Source organism: Penicillium lagena, assembly GCF_028827675.1.
Source record: "Penicillium lagena strain IBT 129212 chromosome Unknown utg000006l_segment0_segment0, whole genome shotgun sequence".
Classification (NCBI taxonomy): Eukaryota; Fungi; Ascomycota; class Eurotiomycetes; order Eurotiales; family Aspergillaceae; genus Penicillium; species Penicillium lagena.
Genome location: NW_026623227.1, coordinates 1047833 through 1064541, shown reverse-complemented (window position 1 = coordinate 1064541; position 16709 = coordinate 1047833). Strand labels below are relative to the sequence as shown.

Sequence of the window (16709 nt, the reverse complement as noted above, 5' to 3'; positions counted from 1 at the left end):
GTTTGTCGATTCCCAACACACCCGTTACTCATGATGATGTCCCGTCGAGGACAGCCCACCATGCACCATAGGAATGACCTCAGACCATCCTTGATCATCATGATGTCGTGGTTCCTGGCACTTCCGGCCGGCGTGTGCCATCATATATGCTCCGGAGCAGACGTATGATGGAAATGCAATGAATATCGCTCTCTTGTCCCTTCTTCTGCCAATTGTGCTGCCCGATTTGATCGCATTTCATTGCCAAGCCACGACTCGAGCCTGTTTTGCCGTCGTCACTATGCCAGACCATGGGTACTGTGCCATTGAGGACTATGGCCTCGTTGGGGACATGCACACCTGTGCCCTCATCAACAAGGCCGGTAGTCTGGACTATATGTGCTGGCCGGTCTTTGACTCGCCCACCGTGTTCGGTCGCCTGCTGGACGACAAGAAAGGGGGATTCTTCTCTGTGGGACCCTGCAAGAACGTGGCGGATCCTCACAGCAAGCAGCGATACCTCCCGTACTCCAACCTGCTGGAGACTCGGTGGACCAATGAGAGTGGCGTCGTGACCATGCTGGACTATTTCCCGGTCTCGCCCAAGAAAACGCCGCAGTCATCGCGGCTGTTGTCTGGCTTTTGCCCCTGCAATGAGCCCGGTGCCAACCGATTCAAGTCGGGACTGCGGCACTCGAGCCTGATTCGAAAGCTGGAGTGCAGCCGCGGCTCGATGGAATTACAGGTGGAGCTGTTCCCGGCTTTCAACTACGCGCGCGATTCGCACACGGCTCGTGCGAAGCTGGAGAACGACCTGAGCAAGCATCGCCTTCAGACGGTCCATTTTGAAAGCGAGACCGAGCGGCTGCAATTCGAAATCTTTGCCGACTCACGAGAGCCCGACAAGCTCGGCTATCCCCATGCGACGTTGGACATGAAAGAGCGGCCCGGCATAAAGGGTCGGGGCCTGGTAGCTTGGCTGCGCTTGTGCGAGGGCCAAACGGTTCATCTGGTGATACACAGCCCCGAGAAAGCAGCCCCCAGCTTGTCCTTAATCGCCTCACACCTAACCCGAATGGAAGAGGAGACCTTCGACTACTGGACGGACTGGACCCGCAAGTGCGAGTTTCGCGGTCACTATCGCGAGACGGTCGAGCGCAGCCTCTTGATCTTGAAGCTGTTAACTTACAAACCGACGGGGGCCATCGTCGCATCGCCTACCTTTTCGCTCCCCGAAAGTGTAGGTGGCTCCCGAAATTGGGATTATCGGTACTCATGGGTGCGTGATACGGCGTTCACGTTGTACGTCTTCCTTAAACTGGGGTACAGCAACGAGGCAGAATCGTATGTCAACTTCATCTTTAGTCGGATCTTCCCCCACGCGGCCCAAGACATTGAAAACGGCAGCAAGCGCCCTTTCCTGCCGCTCATGTTCACCATTCGCGGCGAGTACGACATTCCCGAGGTGGAACTCGAACACCTCGATGGATACAAGGGCAGCAAACCCGTTCGCGTGGGCAATGCGGCTGTCTTCCACACGCAGTTGGACATTTACGGGGAACTGCTGGACAGCATCTACCTGTACGACAAGCACGGAAACCCCATCACCTATGATCAGTGGTCGGCCATCCGCCGCATGGTGAACTACGTCTGCGGCGTGATCCAGCAAAAGGACATGTCCATTTGGGAATCGCGTGGTCAGATTCAGAACTTCATTTACTCGAAGATCATGCTGTGGGTTGCCCTTGACCGTGGTATTCGTCTAGCCGAAAAGCGTTCCAGTCTGCCGTGTCCCGATCGCTTCCGTTGGATCCAGGCGCGGGACGAGCTGTACGACCAAATTATGGACAAGGGCTATAACTCCGAACGCGGCCATTTCTGCCAAAGCTTTGAAAGCCGCGAGGTCTTGGATGCGTCCATTCTGATCGCACCTCTGGTCTTCTTTGTAGCGCCCAATGATCCGCGGTTCATCCAAACACTGAAGAAGATCCTCGAAAGCCCGGAGAAGGAGGGGCTGTCGAGTGCCAAGATGGTCTTCCGTTACGACCATCTGAGAGCCAACGATGGTGTGTGCCACCCGTCCCATCTTTTTTTCTGACCGTGCTGATACCCTTATTCTACAGGCGTGGGCGGCGGCGAAGGGGCCTTTATCATGGTTACCTTTTGGCTGGTTGAAGCCATGGCCCGAGTATGTAATTTCTCATACTCTGGTGGGATATTCTTAACAAGTGATGCAGGCGGCCAAGTATGATGTGCCTATTCCAAACATCTGGAAACTCGCCCTATCGCACTTTGATAACATCCTGTCCTACTCCAACCACCTGGGCATGTTCTCCGAAGAAGTGGCCATTTCCGGTGAACAGATGGGCAATACGCCCCAGGCGTTCAGTCACCTGGCATGTATCAGTGCCGCCATCAATCTGGAAAAGCTAGGCCGCGAAGATGGATAAACAGTTGCTTATTTTGATGCTGCCAGTACTTATAGTAGTAAAGTCCTTATATCTTTTTTGATCCATTTAATTGATAGTTAACATAGCTAATGTCTTACGTAACCACCTTCACCGCCGGCGGGTCGATCCGTCCGTCAGCTCCATTTGCTTTAGTTCCCAACCTGAGTGAACCCCAGATCAGCTTCACCTCATCCTTTCTTTCTTATTCTGTCGCTGTTAGACCTGCATTAGTCCACTCTTCGAAACTCAAGGCGCCCTCTAGGACTGCCTTTCAAGTCTCCAGCTCGTCTCCAGCTGTTCGCAGCTGGAGATGTTACCTTCCGCCCGCTGTCCTTGTTGACTTCTTGCGCCCGCCCCACACCAGCTCTATTAACCGTGATCTCCGTTACGCCCCAGGCGACCGCCGATCCATTTTCATGGCGGACACCAGCTTGGCCTGGCAGGAGAGGCCCTCCGACCTCGCGGAGCTCTCGTCAGACGAGGAGGATTTTGTCTCCAGCCAAAGTACAGCCTCCGTTGAGCCTGATGCGCTGGCGAAGCGGCATCTCTCGACTGCGCTGGGAAGACTACAGCTCACGCAGCCGACGTCCGATCTTTCGAGTGGTACTCGGACTTGTACTCCGGGCACGACGGAAACGAACAGTGGGCAGACGTCGGATGTGACGAAGCCGCTGCATCTGCTTGAACTGCCGCTGGATGTTTTAAAGGATATTATCAAAGAGGTAATGCAAGTCCTTTTTCTACGGAACCCAAGTTTGTTGACGGACTAACTGCTAACTATTACCACCTGTCATAGGTTACACACACGAGCGACCTTACCTCGCTGGCGTTGACGTGCTCTGCTCTCCATTCCTTGACAATCCCGCAAATGTACTCTCGATTCGACATTATCTGGCCCGAGTCCCTCAACTCAGCGACGGACGACTGCTCAGGAGTAGACGCACTGTCATACGGCTTGTCCACTTTGGTAATGGGAGAAGATGTGTTCCGGCAACTGCCGCTGCCCCGATCGGACCGCTCAACAGACGCCTGCTCGCATTGTGGTTGTGATGACCGTGGCCACCACCATCCGAGTCCCGACCTCCAGGGGAATGGAACCGCTTTCCGGTCACGCCGAGGAAATTATTACGCGCAATATACGCGCACGTTCTCGATCGGGAATGGGCCGTTGCATTGGGTCCAGGAATATTCGGTGACCAAGGAGATTGGCAAAATGCTCGGGACCTTGGTTGCTCTGGCTGTTGCTCGTATGGTGAATCTCGAGGCATTCATATGGGACATGCCGACGGGAGTGGTCCGCGAGATATGGCTTGCACTTGCCTCTCTGGCGGATCGACCAGGACATCACTGTCGACTGGAACGTGTCTGGGTGCGCTGGCATGACAACTCTGAGAATTCTGTGCGCAACTCATCCACGGCCTCAGCCCGCCTGCTCCAGAAATACAAACATGTGGAACATCCCTCGTTGTCTGTACTGCCACCCCTCAAGAGCATAGCTGTTCTCGACATCGATGAGCCCGCGTATGTGGAGGAGCTGGCGATCTTGATTGAGCGATCACGTCACCGCTTGACTGAACTGCGGATTGGTATTGCCGTCAAGGCATACCTGTCTGAGTGGCTGCTCTGCGAAAAGGACTTCAACCTCCCAGTAGACCCTTCGGCGGGCTGGCCACGGCCTGGTGGTATTCTTGAAATCCTTTCGATACGCGATCCTGTTGCGGATGAACAACCGGTTCAGCAACAGGATGACACCGCTACGGTGGCCTCGACAGCGGCAACGCCCGTGCCTTCAGAGGGCTCGGTGGATACTGAGAAGGCTTCCAAATCCGGCAGTCCATCTGCTCCGGTAGGAGAAGCTTCTTCGCAGACTCCCGAGTTGCCAAACGGAAAGTCCACGCAATCAATCTCCTCCAGCTCGCCGTTCAGTAAAGTCTCATCGCCAATGCCAGCTTTCCAGCCCGACCGAGAGTTGCTCAAACTGGAACTTCTTGAACTAGAACGGGTCCCCCTGTCTGTCTCGACGATATTGCCAGCAATTGACTGGACCCGTCTTACCACTCTTTCCATTATGCGCTGCCAGGACCATGAGAAACTCTGGCGGGCCCTTCGTCGGAAGTACGCCCCTCCTGCAGTTCCGGCAAGGCGGGCCCAAGATGGAGAACATCGGCGACTGAGCATCAGTTCTCTCGATTATTGTCTCCAAATCAAACACCTGCGAACGGATACCGTTTCGCCATATCTGATGCTTTTTATCAAAGATGCACTGGCTCCGAATACACTGGAAAGCGTATTCTTGCATGAGGCACCGCTCTACGATTCGGCGGTCCAGGTCGAGGCCATTTACCGACATATTCTTCGCAAGCACCGGCTGAGTCTGCGAAAGGTTCTCGTGGACGCGACCGAACGACTGGCCGGTGGGACTGATATGCACAGCACACGATGGCACAAGTGGATGTTTAATCACGAGATGGTCTCGTTTGTCACAAGTGGCCGAATGCCGCAGCTGAAAGAACTCGGCATGGCCATGCACTATCGGGATTGGGTATGTACTTTTTTTTCTCTCTGTTTTTCTGTCTCACGCTAACCTAGCCTCAGCACTATTTCCTCCAACGACTACCCAACATGCCCCAGCTCCGTGCTCTCTACCTCCCACATATCGGTCACACTATGCATCGTGAACTCAAGGAACTCGCGCTCCAGATCCTTGACATAGTCAGCATCCGCCCAGAACTCAAGATCTCCTACGTTGGTCTGCAATCGAAGTGCTACCAGATTCTCGAAGCAGGCCACGGCGAGGCGGACCTAGATGTGGACGAGGCCCACTCAGGCGAGAACACCGGCGATGGGCTTTCGAATTTTGACGGCGACGGCGACGCAGACCACATCGGGCCCAGCGACGAAGACGAAGAAAGCATCCCCGGGTTCCCTTCCTCCGACACGGACCTCATTTCAAGCGACAACTCCTGGTCTGACGATGGCACAGAGCCTGATGAGTATGCTTCACGGGCTCGCTTTAGACTGCAAGAAATCCTGTTCTACGACGATAAGATATCAATTTTCAAGGCGCGTCATGGTGTGCTCTAACTTTCATTTCTTTTCTGCATGTCAGTTGATGGCGTCGATTGTGTTTTTCTTGTTCTCTGGTGTTTGAACGGAACGGCTACTGCCTCTACGACTCACAATGAATAGTGGAATATCGATCGGAGTAACGGCGCCGGTCGACTATGTCTGCACGATACTAAACCAAACCTGGAAACCCTACATGTACTTGTAGGATAGCGATATCCTTACTATGAAATAACGATACATACATCAGGATTGAGGAATTGTAGTGGTCGTATATTTAGTATAGATTCGTAACAGACGTCGTCACGATATCATATCGCCTCAACCATCTCCTTTCCTCTCAAGCACACCTTGACCCAGTGATAATAGCATACATCCCCTCCCAAACCCTTGTCCTTAGATAAATATCCGCATGCGTCGCCTCAGACACATTAACAACTTGCTTCGACCGGACCTTATCCATCTCCTTGACAATTCGCTCCGCGCTCTTCGGTCCAAAGAACACATCTCCATCGGATGTATACCACGTCACATCGACCGTACAGTCCCGATAAAAGTCAGCGAGCACATCATCGTCTATCCCCTCGATGCGCCGGTATCCCAACCGATAATCAAGATCCAGCTGTTCAACCCTCGCCTTCGCCCTGTCTTCGTTTTGAAGATTGTCTTCCTCAATCCGCTGTGCAACTCTCTTCCTATCCGCCTGCGAAACAACAAGTGCCCCCTCCTCCTCATCTTCACCATCCATCGTCTTTGCCGCAAGCCCAACAAGCACTTTTCCAACCCTTGATTCACCCAAACTAGAATCCAGCTTCGTAATACCCCGAAACAGAAACCCCGGCATCGAGCACATTGCCTCCATCATTCTGGACCCAGTATACGAAACGGGGATATGCGAAGACATCGGGAAAACATGGTCAATCCTCATTGGCGCGGCGCGCGCCAGATCAAACATCTGATAAACGCCAGCGGAATGGCAGGCGATGCTGAACTGTTCAATCTTGAGCAAATCCAGGAGCTCGAGCGTTATGGCGCTTAACTCGGATAATAGGGCTGGTCCCGTCCGCGCGGCGCTGGGTCCTTGTGTCCAGCGGTCGATGCATAATAGTGAGAGGTTAGGATGCGAGGCTAGGAATTTGGAATAGAGGTCTAGGATTAGGGAGGTGTGTGCTGCGCCGTAGCAGTATAGGAGGGTGTGGCGGGCTCCGGGGTTTAGGTGCACATAGGTTATGGTGCGGTCTGAGGTTGAAGGGGAGTGGAATTCCTGGATGGCTGGAGGTATGGACATTCTGGCAATTAATTGATGTTCGGGATGAACAGTCCAGTTCATATTTGAAAAAAGACAGGTTGGGTGGGATCGTGGGGGCCTGTAAATAAGCCCACGCGGCTGAACTATCGTGTCACTACTTCACCCAGTTAAATCCTACGTAACTGGCTCCCGTGTGGAGCTGCCTCCAGGAACAGAGGTAGCCAATGGGGCCGGTTCTTGATTTATGGAGAGGGAGCAGTGTTGGTAATGAACAGATTTAGGCAGTAGCAATAAAGAAGTAATCGTGACTATGTCCCTGGTAATTGTACAACTCTGTAGCAGAAGAATTGATAAATACATATATTTTAAAAAAAAAGAGGTAATGAAATCTCAAACTCCCTCCCTCTGCGCATGCAACAATTCCGCCTCAATCGCATTTCTGCGTGCCTGCTCCTCCTCACTCGAATTGTCTCCGAAGACATGATCCATCTGCTCCAGTGTGCGTCCCTTCGTCTCAGGAACGAAGAAGTAGGTCCATACCCCAGACAGAATACAGAAAACGGCGAAGAAAACATATGCGCCGTAGTTTGTGTTTTCGACGAGCGGTGGCGTAATTAGGCCCTAATAACCGAAAAAAGGGTGAGTTAACGGACCATTATCATTAAAAATAACTACTCCGCTTCGGAGGACACTTACGATGATGAAGTTGTTCAGCCAGTTGGAACAGGTCGCAAGGGCAACGCCTTTGGCGCGAAGGGAGGAGGGGAAGATTTCTGGGTAGATCGTTAGTCCATTTTAGGTCTATTACTTCCAAGTGAATGGATCATACCTGATGGCATCGCCCAAGGAACAGGACCCCACGAAGCACCAAAGGAAACCATATAGAACAGAAGGAAAGCCACGCTAACCCAGCCCTGCGTTTGATGCTGAGGCCAGTCCTTATGATACAGACCGACTAGAACGGCGATGATAATGTGCGAGACGGCCATCAGCACCGATCCTCCAAGCAGCAGCTTGCGCCGGCCGAGAGTATCCATGGTCCACACGGAGGTGATGACACCGACCAGCTGCAGCACGTTGAGAATGCCGGACATGATGAGTTGCATGTCGTAGTTCAGGCCCATGGTCTTGAAGAGCGTGGGGGAATAGTAGATTAGGGCATTAATTCCGACGAACTATTTGACCGCTGTTAGCAACCGTTTCCCTCGGCCATGGTATATATAAAGAGACCGAGGTACTCACCTGCTGGAAGAACATAATCATAATCCCAATATGCGTCCGGCGCCAGCACCCACTCTTAAAGCAGTCTGCCCACGAAGCCAGCTCCAGCAAGATCGAGTTCTTGCCCCCGTCGCCCTGTAGGCCCGGGTGCTTCTCCGCGTTCATTTCCTGATGGAACCGCACTTCGGCCTGGATATCCATCAACTCCTGGCGCACACGCTTATCTGACGCAGGCAGCCGGCGCAGCTTGCAGAGACTCTGGAGCGCCTCATCATCCCGGCCCTTCGAGGCGAGCCATCGCGGCGAGAATGGGAGTGCTAGTACTCCACCTGCAAGGACGAAAGCCGGGATCATTTGGAGTAGGAATGGCAGCCGCCATGCCCATTCGCCGGTCATGTACCGGGTCCCGAAGGTGATCCAGAAGGCGATCACGATGCCGAGGACGATGCAGAATTCTTCTAGGACGAGAAGCGTGCCGCGGCACTCGGGTGGACCTGAAAGGTTGGTTAGTTTGACTGTAGAGGTCGGAAAATCAATTAACATACTGATTTCCGAGATATATAACGGCGCCACCATAGAGAGCATGCCAATCCCCACACCACCGATCAACCGGGCCACAGTCAACATGGGGTAGTCAACAGCAGCGGTCTGCAGCACCGAGCCGAGAGTGAAGACTGCCACCGCAACAAGAATAGAGTACCGCCGGGAAATGCGATCTGCAATCCAGCCTTGATTCAAAGCGCCTATCAACGCACCCAACTCGATCATCGCAGTCATTAGGCCCTTCCAGAAACCCGATCCAGCATGGCTCTCCGCCACACGCGGAAAGTGGTCGAGGAACTGGTTCATGACTAGAATGACCGACACCACGCCCTGGTCGTAGCCGAAGACCAATCCGCCCAATGTCGAACATGCGGCGCAGAGGAAGACAAATGGGTTGCTCAGCAGCCCGCGCAGGCCGGGCGGGCCATAGGGCTCGCGGTCTGTGGTGATGTTCTCGGCATGGTGCGAGAAGCCCTGCACCGCGGACGGGTCGGGCGAGACATCTTTGGTGAGCTTGTCCTCGCCAGCGTCCATTTTCAGTCAAGCAGCGGATGAGAGTATGAAAAAGTAGGCGAGGGAGCTAGCCATATTTAAGGGTTACATAACGCCTCAGTTACACCGCGACGATCAGCCTGGTTTTTTGCGGGGGAACTTCATCATCGCCGGGTTTGGCCTCGGGAGCCAAGGACGACGGGCGGTGCCGTTTGGGGAAATCGGGAGACGATCGGGGTGGAGACAAGAGTTACATTGATGAAGTCACTCGGGAACAGTCCGATAGTGTACCTACCTAGGGACATTATGATCTCTCCCCACCCCATGGGGTTTCCTGGGACATACTTCAGACGTCGCTGCTGAGTGGAGCATCAATAACCCTAATCCACCGCCTCCAAAGGCAGTCGGCATTTGTTTTTGGTCGGGTCGGATTCCGCTTTCCGACACCACCACCGCCAACAACAACACTCCCCGTTCTTTGTTTGCTCCTTGTTCGGGTCCCTGTTATTGCTCTTGCCCGGGAACAGACACCATCATGGCCTCCTTCATGCAGGACCTATGGTCCAGCGTCTTCACCCCTGGCCCCACCCCCACGCTACTGATCGCAACCAACATCTCCTTCGCCGCCCTGCAGGTCGTCCTCTTCGCCCTCCTCGTGGCCACCACCAGCATCCACTTCGTGATCTTGTCCGTCATCAGCGCTGGCCTGTGGTGGGCCATCAACTGGTTCGCCGCCGAGGTGCGCGCCGTGCAGCTGGCTCAACAGAAAGAAAAGCCTGACGCCCCGGGCGACAATCCTGACTCTGAGACGGAAACTGAATCCGTTGCGGCTGGTCGCAAACCTAAATCCGTGCCCGCGGTGACGGCATCGGCAACGGGGAGCAAGGTCGCGGCTGCTGATCTGCAACTACCCACCGAGCGTGATGGGCGAAAGCGGCCCGGTACACCGGGTGATGGCTCAGAGTATGCTAGTACGGATAGCGAGTGGGAGAAGGTGGACAACAAAGCTTCGTGAAGGTGGAATATTCGTGTTAGGTGCTTTGGTTTGTCGGTAAGGTGGTGGGAGTCGGGAGGTCGTACATATGTTTTGATTTTTGGATACCCCATCGAATGTAGATGCTTTTTGTGCTGCTAGCGGATATAAATCAATCACACCCTACTATTGCTTCTACAATAACGATAACGAGTTCTACATACTCCTACATCGGTCTCTAGTTAACTTAGCTATTTTGTTCACAAGTTCGGACCGATCCCAGATCACGGGACCACGCGATAACGATAACCCAAAGCAGCAACGCCCAAACACGGACTCTTCTTCGTTGCAGACAAACATTGTTGCACTTCGCCATGGTCCCTCTCTGACACAATGATCTCTACAGTCCCCCTCACGGTGGGACGCCGACGCATCTTCGGCTCTGTGTTTCCTCCCGTGTTGCTTGACGCCCACCCTCCGCCGCATCCCACCTTCGATCGCGACCAGACTCCGAAAGCGACTCCATCGGACTCCCATCAATCAGCGGAATCTCTCCCAGACCAAGAGACCTGGAGCCAAGCATGGCGCGCGGCGACGGCATTCTTGGCCGTGCCGGATGGGGGCTTCGCGCCGATCTATAATTACAGGGAGACCGATGGCAGTGAAATATTGAAGCAATGGAACCGACTCAGTCCTCCGGCGAAAGAGACCGCAGAAGCATTGTCGTTCCTGACGTCTTCGAATTCTCAATATCCCCTGGATGGTGCTGTTCCACGGGGTCTGTTTAGTTGGTACGGCGATGAGATACGGAGGCATTTCTTGACGAATCTTCGAGCGGGGCTATACGAGGTGTGATATTGATTTGTGGAACCTAGTATTCTCAAATGCTGATGAGTTGCACAGCTTCTAAACAGCGACGAGAAGGAAGGACTGCTCCGAAAGATTGTGGATTGCTTGCAGCTCGCCCGTCGAATCTACCTGGCTCCGATTGTGCATTATCTACTACCATTACTCGCCACACCCGAGCAAGGACGTGTACTGACCCAACTGCAGCGGAGCTTCCACACGGTGGTTTCATACTCCCTGCCCTGGTCGCAAATTTCGCCACTTCTCACAGCAGAGCTTGCGCGGGACGCACTGGTTATTTTGGGGATTGACACCCTGACCGACGATTCGAGTGAGGCAAACCAAGATGACATGGAAGTGGACCGGAAATACTCCGTCTCCTACCATGACTGGAGGATGGAAGACTCCGACGAGGCCCGGGCGCAGATCATGACCGAGGGCGAGGATGCTCGCGTCACGATGGCGCGAGATCGACTGCTGGCTTTTCTCAATGGCCTACAACTTGTCGGGCTCGGCGGCGAGAAAGCACAGAAGGTGTTTGCTAGCGTGATGGATATCATGATGACAGAATTCGTCCGTGCCGCTTACACGGATCAGTGGCAGGCACCAACATCGGCACCGCAGCATCTGCGACAGTGGATTGAAAATGTGTTTGCACGCCTCGCGGTGCAAGTGCTGGCTATTATCCACACTCCGTTCGCGACTCAAGCCGCTAGCAGTATGGATGTGAGCTTTGGCGATGTGGAAAAGTGGCAAGAGATGGGCATTGCACGTCTTGGGAGTCTTCGGACGAGTGAATTCTTCGATGTGATCGTTGAATGGCCTGCCAGCATTGGCGCTGTGGAAGATCTACGGCACTTCACGACGCATCCCGCAGCGCGGAACCATGTCACGCAGTGGTTCATCCACACCTTGAACAGACGGCTCTTACATCCCGGTGCCTCGACAGTTCAAATTTTGCAACTGTATATTTCTATCATTCGAGCCTTTCATCTCCTGGACCCCAAGGGCGTTCTTCTTGACCGCATTGCTCGGCCAATCCGGCGATACCTCAAGGACCGCGACGATACAGTCAAAGTAATCGTCAGTGGGCTCCTTGCTGAGCCGCCAGCCCCGGGCGAGTCTGTTGTCCCTAGCAGTGACACCCTGGTGGAACTGGCTGCGGAGCTGAACAAGGCACACCAGAATTCACTGAGAAACCAACGGGGTGAACTCGACTGGGACGATATGAACTGGGCACCAGATCCCGTCGACGCGGCACCAGATTACCGCAAATCAAAGAGCTCAGATGTCATCGACAGTCTAGTCAGTCTGTTCGACTCGAAGGAGACCTTTGTCAAGGAGATGCAGACCCTACTAGCGGACCGCCTGCTCCAGAAACGCACCGACTTTGACCAGGAAATGTCGGTTCTGGAGCTTCTGAAAGTGCGATTTGGGGATTCGGCATTACAGGCATGCGAAGTTATGCTCCGGGATATCTTCGACTCTCGACGTGTCGACCACGTCGTGCGGAACGACCAAGGCCTATCCAAGCCTCGCAGGGCGGTCAGGGCAACCGCCAAACAAGATGTGCCCGAGATCCACGCAAAGATCCTATCGCGGTTCTTCTGGCCAGAGATCCAAGATCAAGAATTCAATGTGCCCGAGGAAATTGTGTCTCTGCAACAGCGATACTCGGCCGGGTTCGAGGCCCTCAAGCAATCCCGCAAGCTCACGTGGCGGAACGGATTGGGTCAAGTCACCGTCGAGCTAGACCTGGAAGACCGAGTCTTCGTAGATGAAGTGACAACGTGGCAGGCCACCGTAATCTACGCCTTCCAGACCGAATCAGAGCCAGAAGTCGCAAGGACAGTCACCGACCTCGCGGGCCAACTTCAGATGACAGCCACGCTAGTCCGCAGTGCGTGCTTGTTCTGGGTGAGCAAGCGCATCCTCACAGAACCCCACCGCGACACCTTCCGCGTACTAGAAGTCCTCCCCACCGAAGATGAAAAGCAGCCTGGCGACCCTAGCAGCTCTAGCGCACCCGGTAACGAAGGGGCAGGCAGTTCCTCGGACGACGTCGCGGCCGCGGCAGCAGCAGCGGCAGCCGCCGCCGCGAAGGAGTCTGCCGAAGCCGCTACTATGGAGAAAATGAATCTCTACTGGCAGTTTATTGTTGGCATGCTCACGAACCAGGGCGCGCTCCCTCTGCCGCGCATTGTCATGATGCTGAAAGTGGTCGTTCCCGGCGGATTTCCATACAGCAATGAGGAGCTGCGTGAGTTCCTGGCTGGGATGGTTTCTCGGGGGAAATTGGAGATTGTGAGTGGTGGCAATTACAAAATCGTGCATTGATTAGTTAGTTAGACAGGGGTGCATTATGGCGGAGCATTTCTTCTAGGCAAACAGGCGGGCGTTAGGTTACTATGAACTTCCCACGTGCGATGTATACCCCAGGAAATGAATTGATGGTTATAAGCATAAAATTGATTTCAGAGAATCATTCCGGGTCTTCGAAATTGTAGATGGGGGACAAGGATTGATTCCCATGCCTGCTTATTACGTGGCATCCTATCGCCATGCCCATTGACCAGCCTATGGACTAGCTCACCATATAGCGTTTTCCTCACTGTAATATACTATTTCACTACCGTAGATAAAGTGAAAGTCGGAACAGATTCCCCTGAGGACACTAAGGACACTCGCGTAGTCTGTCGGCACGTACCTAAAACCACCCTTATCGATATTTCGCTTAGTGGTAAATAATCATTTCTCAAATCTACTTGTCTTATATTTATAGAACGACTTGATGACGTGAGATGCTGGTCTTTACCACAGATATGTAGATACATCCTCGATCTTCGCCCCGCTCTTGCCATCCTTTCCATTTTCTGGTATCAAGATCCCAACCAGAAACCATGCTAAGTCATGCTGAGGAATGTATCAAATATGGAACTGCAACCAAAAATTGTCTGGAAACTCCTGAAATCTTAAACATGATTCTAGCTCGGGTGGATAGACGCACGCTTCTCACGACTGCTCAGCGTGTCTCCCGCAGCTGGTCAGATCTGATTAGCAACTCACCGTCCATCCAGAAGGCCCTTTTCTTCACCCCGATTAGGAACTCCGAATGGGGAATAAAAAGAAAATTTTTTAATCCACTGTTGATTGAGGTTTTTCCATCATTCTTTCCTGCCAGAGACGGCCGGCAGGGCAGCTGGTTCCCCTTGTGTGACTTGCCTATGGTTAAAGACGCCTCATTGATGGCTCGACTCGTACGAAAGGACGCAAGCTGGCGTAAGATGCTAGTCCGACAGCCTCCGATCTTCGAGATTGGAATCTTCAAGATATCCAGCTCAAGGGAAGGTGATACTGCCAGAAGCTCTAGTATCCCGGTCAGTTTCCAACTACCACCATGATCTGATTTCAAAGTCTCGAGTGACTAACATGTGGGATGTAGGCAGATTTAAAGATGCAAGAATCCGGACACGATGGAATACGGATGGAAAGGCTCTTCGAGGTTTTGCTCTTGGCTCACTGGTCCACGCAGAAGATTTATTGGGCCACGGAAAAATCGACCGGGTTTCACCACAGCTCCCAGAATATCACCGATGAGTTTTATCGGAATCTGAACGAATTCGGCTTGGTTCTTTGTGAAAGCACGGTCCAACAATGCACCGCAGGCTCGCTGCCTAGTCTGAGAGAAAGTTCTCCAAGTATTGTGCAGATAATCAGGGAGATATTAATCGACAACTATAGCGAATACGTTTTGGATGTTGATATCAGAAGCAATGATATTAAAGAATCGGAGTTAAACGGGGATGAGCCGGTATTTTGCTACCGCAGAGGTAGATAGTCAGGCAGTTTCTCTTCTTTTTTTAATCATCTGCCATTATCAGCATCCATCTCCAGATCAGCCATGTTGCCGTGATTCTTCTCCTCTTTCCTTGTTTCGAGGTAGATGTACCCCGAGTCTCTCCCGCGAAGAAGAATTCTCGCTCCATAAGTATACTCCAGAGGATACAGTTCCAATCTCACATTTTTAAAAAGAAATCGTGCCTCGCCGCGTGCAAGCGGCCATGCTAGGTGGCGGATCCCTTGCTATGCAAAATTTAAAGATATCAATAGCAAAGGCACTAGTAAAGAAAGACCATCCAAATAAAACAAGGGATTGATAGTGAGAAATGGCTTTCAAGGTTAGTCTGCTGTTCTTCCCTACACCCTAGACTTTCCTGGAGCAATTTGCGTTGTTGCTGGACCAAACCCAACTATTACACCCACGTTCAGAATATTACTCTACACCTTGAACTAATAATCCACAAATACAATTTTTAAACCAAACCTAACAAAATCCATGATCTAGACCCACGTGACAACTAAATACAGCTTCTTCACCGGAACACTAGGCTAACAGCAAAGCGGCGCAAATCGCAGACAAACCCCCAAGATACTATCTCACTCTCATCGACCATGAATCACCCGCAGATAAAACACTAGTAGCATGCCTCACCACAAAAACTTTCAACTTAAAATGTATGAGTGGATTATATTCTTCTCTATACTATATATACATGGACAATTCCTGTCTTAGATGATATATCTATCTAACCCATTGATAATCCGGCAGTACGTACTTATCCGGGTTAGAAAATGAGACGAAAAAGAATAACTGGACGAAATCCAGAATTTTAGTCCAGCAGATCAGCGCAAAAAAGGTGTTTCGTAACCATATTCCCCACGCCGTCTGTGGCGCAAAGACAGTGGGAACGCCTAAGGGAATCTTCTGCAAATCATCAATGAGCGGCCGCATACGCTCCTCGTACCCCCGGAGTCCCGCAGCCAGATCACCCTTGTGTCTGCTGCCGACCTCGCCCGCCAGAATGTACGCGCCAGCGAGAGCAAGACTCGTCCCCGCGCCAGTCGGACCAGGCGCATAACCTGCATCACCGACCAGCACGAAGCCTCCGTTGTACAGACAGGGCGGTTTAACCTGGACGATCTCCGTGGCGTAGAAGTCCTCCGCCTCAAGCATACCCTTCACAGCCTCGTCGCATCTCCATCCGGCTCCGCGGTAGTGCTGGGCAACGAATTGTTTGAGCGCGTCGTCTCCGCGCTCCATTGCCTCGCGGAACGGCCGCACGGCGTCATGGTCGTCGCGTGGGTGGATTCCCATGAACACAACTCGAGTCATGCCCGACGGATCAGCTCCAGCGGCGATGAACCGCCCGCCGGGCGCGCTGTATGCTTGTCCCAATTTACTTCCAGCGAGTAAATCTTGCGGCATGGAACAGTACGCCACCCAGCTGTTTGTGGATTGGATGTTGTCTCGGACACCGCATCCAAGACCGATCGCTCGAGTCCTCGAGGTGGCACCGTCACAGGCGACAACGAGATCAAATATCGAAGTCGGGAAGCCGTTCGCGAATTCGACTGTGACCGGTCCGTTGTCGTCTGGTTCGTCCTGCCGCATCGAGACGACCTGCTCGTCGAAAATATAGTGGATATTCTCGTTGTCTTTCGTCATCTCGAAGAGAATATGCGCCAAGTCACCGCGAAAGATCTCGTACTCGGAAACGAGCGACTGCCTATCTGGATTCCCCGTGGCCCGGATGATTCCATACGGTCTCCCGTCAGTGCGGACGAAGCTGATGCCTTCCATCGGCACCGTCTTAGCTTTCACGGCCGCCTCCATCCCGGAAATCTTTCGCATGACCGTGACGCCAACGTTGCGAATGTCGACATTGTGCCCATTGGTGCGTAATTGTGGGAAGCGCTCGATGACGGTGACGTTTGCTCCGGCTTTGGCGAACCAGTAAGCCGCCGTTGGGCCCGCGATGGATGCGCCCACAATGAGAACCTTGAGTTGGGGCATCGCATGAGTCTTTTCCAAGATAAATCGCCTGCCAAT

The 16709-nt window shown here is 53.0% G+C and overlaps 6 protein-coding genes across 6 annotated transcripts; 4 read left to right on the top strand and 2 right to left on the bottom strand.

The window, feature by feature from the left end:
- Window positions 1-280: 280 nt before the first annotated feature.
- N7510_008575 (glycoside hydrolase family 15 protein) lies at window positions 281-5513 on the top strand (the record flags this gene model as incomplete). Its single annotated transcript, XM_056980500.1, has 6 exons — window positions 281-2045; window positions 2103-2167; window positions 2217-2379; window positions 2826-3151; window positions 3226-4971; window positions 5025-5513. 6 exons carry the CDS (start codon window positions 281-283, stop codon window positions 5511-5513), a joined length of 4554 nt encoding a protein of 1517 aa, XP_056830709.1.
- Window positions 5514-5835: 322 nt separating this feature from the next.
- Window positions 5836-9042, bottom strand: N7510_008574 (sugar porter family MFS transporter; the record flags this gene model as incomplete). Its single annotated transcript, XM_056980499.1, has 5 exons — window positions 5836-6759; window positions 7441-7517; window positions 7574-7919; window positions 7987-8459; window positions 8511-9042. The coding sequence occupies 5 exons, from the start codon at window positions 9040-9042 to the stop codon at window positions 5836-5838; spliced, it is 2352 nt and encodes a 783-aa protein (XP_056830708.1).
- Window positions 9043-9535: 493 nt separating this feature from the next.
- N7510_008573 (V-type ATPase assembly factor PKR1) lies at window positions 9536-10015 on the top strand (the record flags this gene model as incomplete). Its single annotated transcript, XM_056980498.1, has 1 exon — window positions 9536-10015. One exon carries the CDS (start codon window positions 9536-9538, stop codon window positions 10013-10015), a length of 480 nt encoding a protein of 159 aa, XP_056830707.1.
- Window positions 10016-10366: 351 nt separating this feature from the next.
- N7510_008572 (anaphase promoting complex subunit 2) lies at window positions 10367-13156 on the top strand (the record flags this gene model as incomplete). Its single annotated transcript, XM_056980497.1, has 2 exons — window positions 10367-10822; window positions 10877-13156. The coding sequence occupies 2 exons, from the start codon at window positions 10367-10369 to the stop codon at window positions 13154-13156; spliced, it is 2736 nt and encodes a 911-aa protein (XP_056830706.1).
- A 563-nt stretch (window positions 13157-13719) lies between these two features.
- Window positions 13720-14657, top strand: N7510_008571 (F-box protein; the record flags this gene model as incomplete). The annotated part of the gene is made up of 2 exons (XM_056980496.1): window positions 13720-14196; window positions 14262-14657. The coding sequence occupies 2 exons, from the start codon at window positions 13720-13722 to the stop codon at window positions 14655-14657; spliced, it is 873 nt and encodes a 290-aa protein (XP_056830705.1).
- A 744-nt stretch (window positions 14658-15401) lies between these two features.
- N7510_008570 (uncharacterized protein) lies at window positions 15402-16673 on the bottom strand (the record flags this gene model as incomplete). Its single annotated transcript, XM_056980495.1, has 1 exon — window positions 15402-16673. The coding sequence occupies one exon, from the start codon at window positions 16671-16673 to the stop codon at window positions 15402-15404; it is 1272 nt and encodes a 423-aa protein (XP_056830704.1).
- Window positions 16674-16709: the final 36 nt, after the last annotated feature.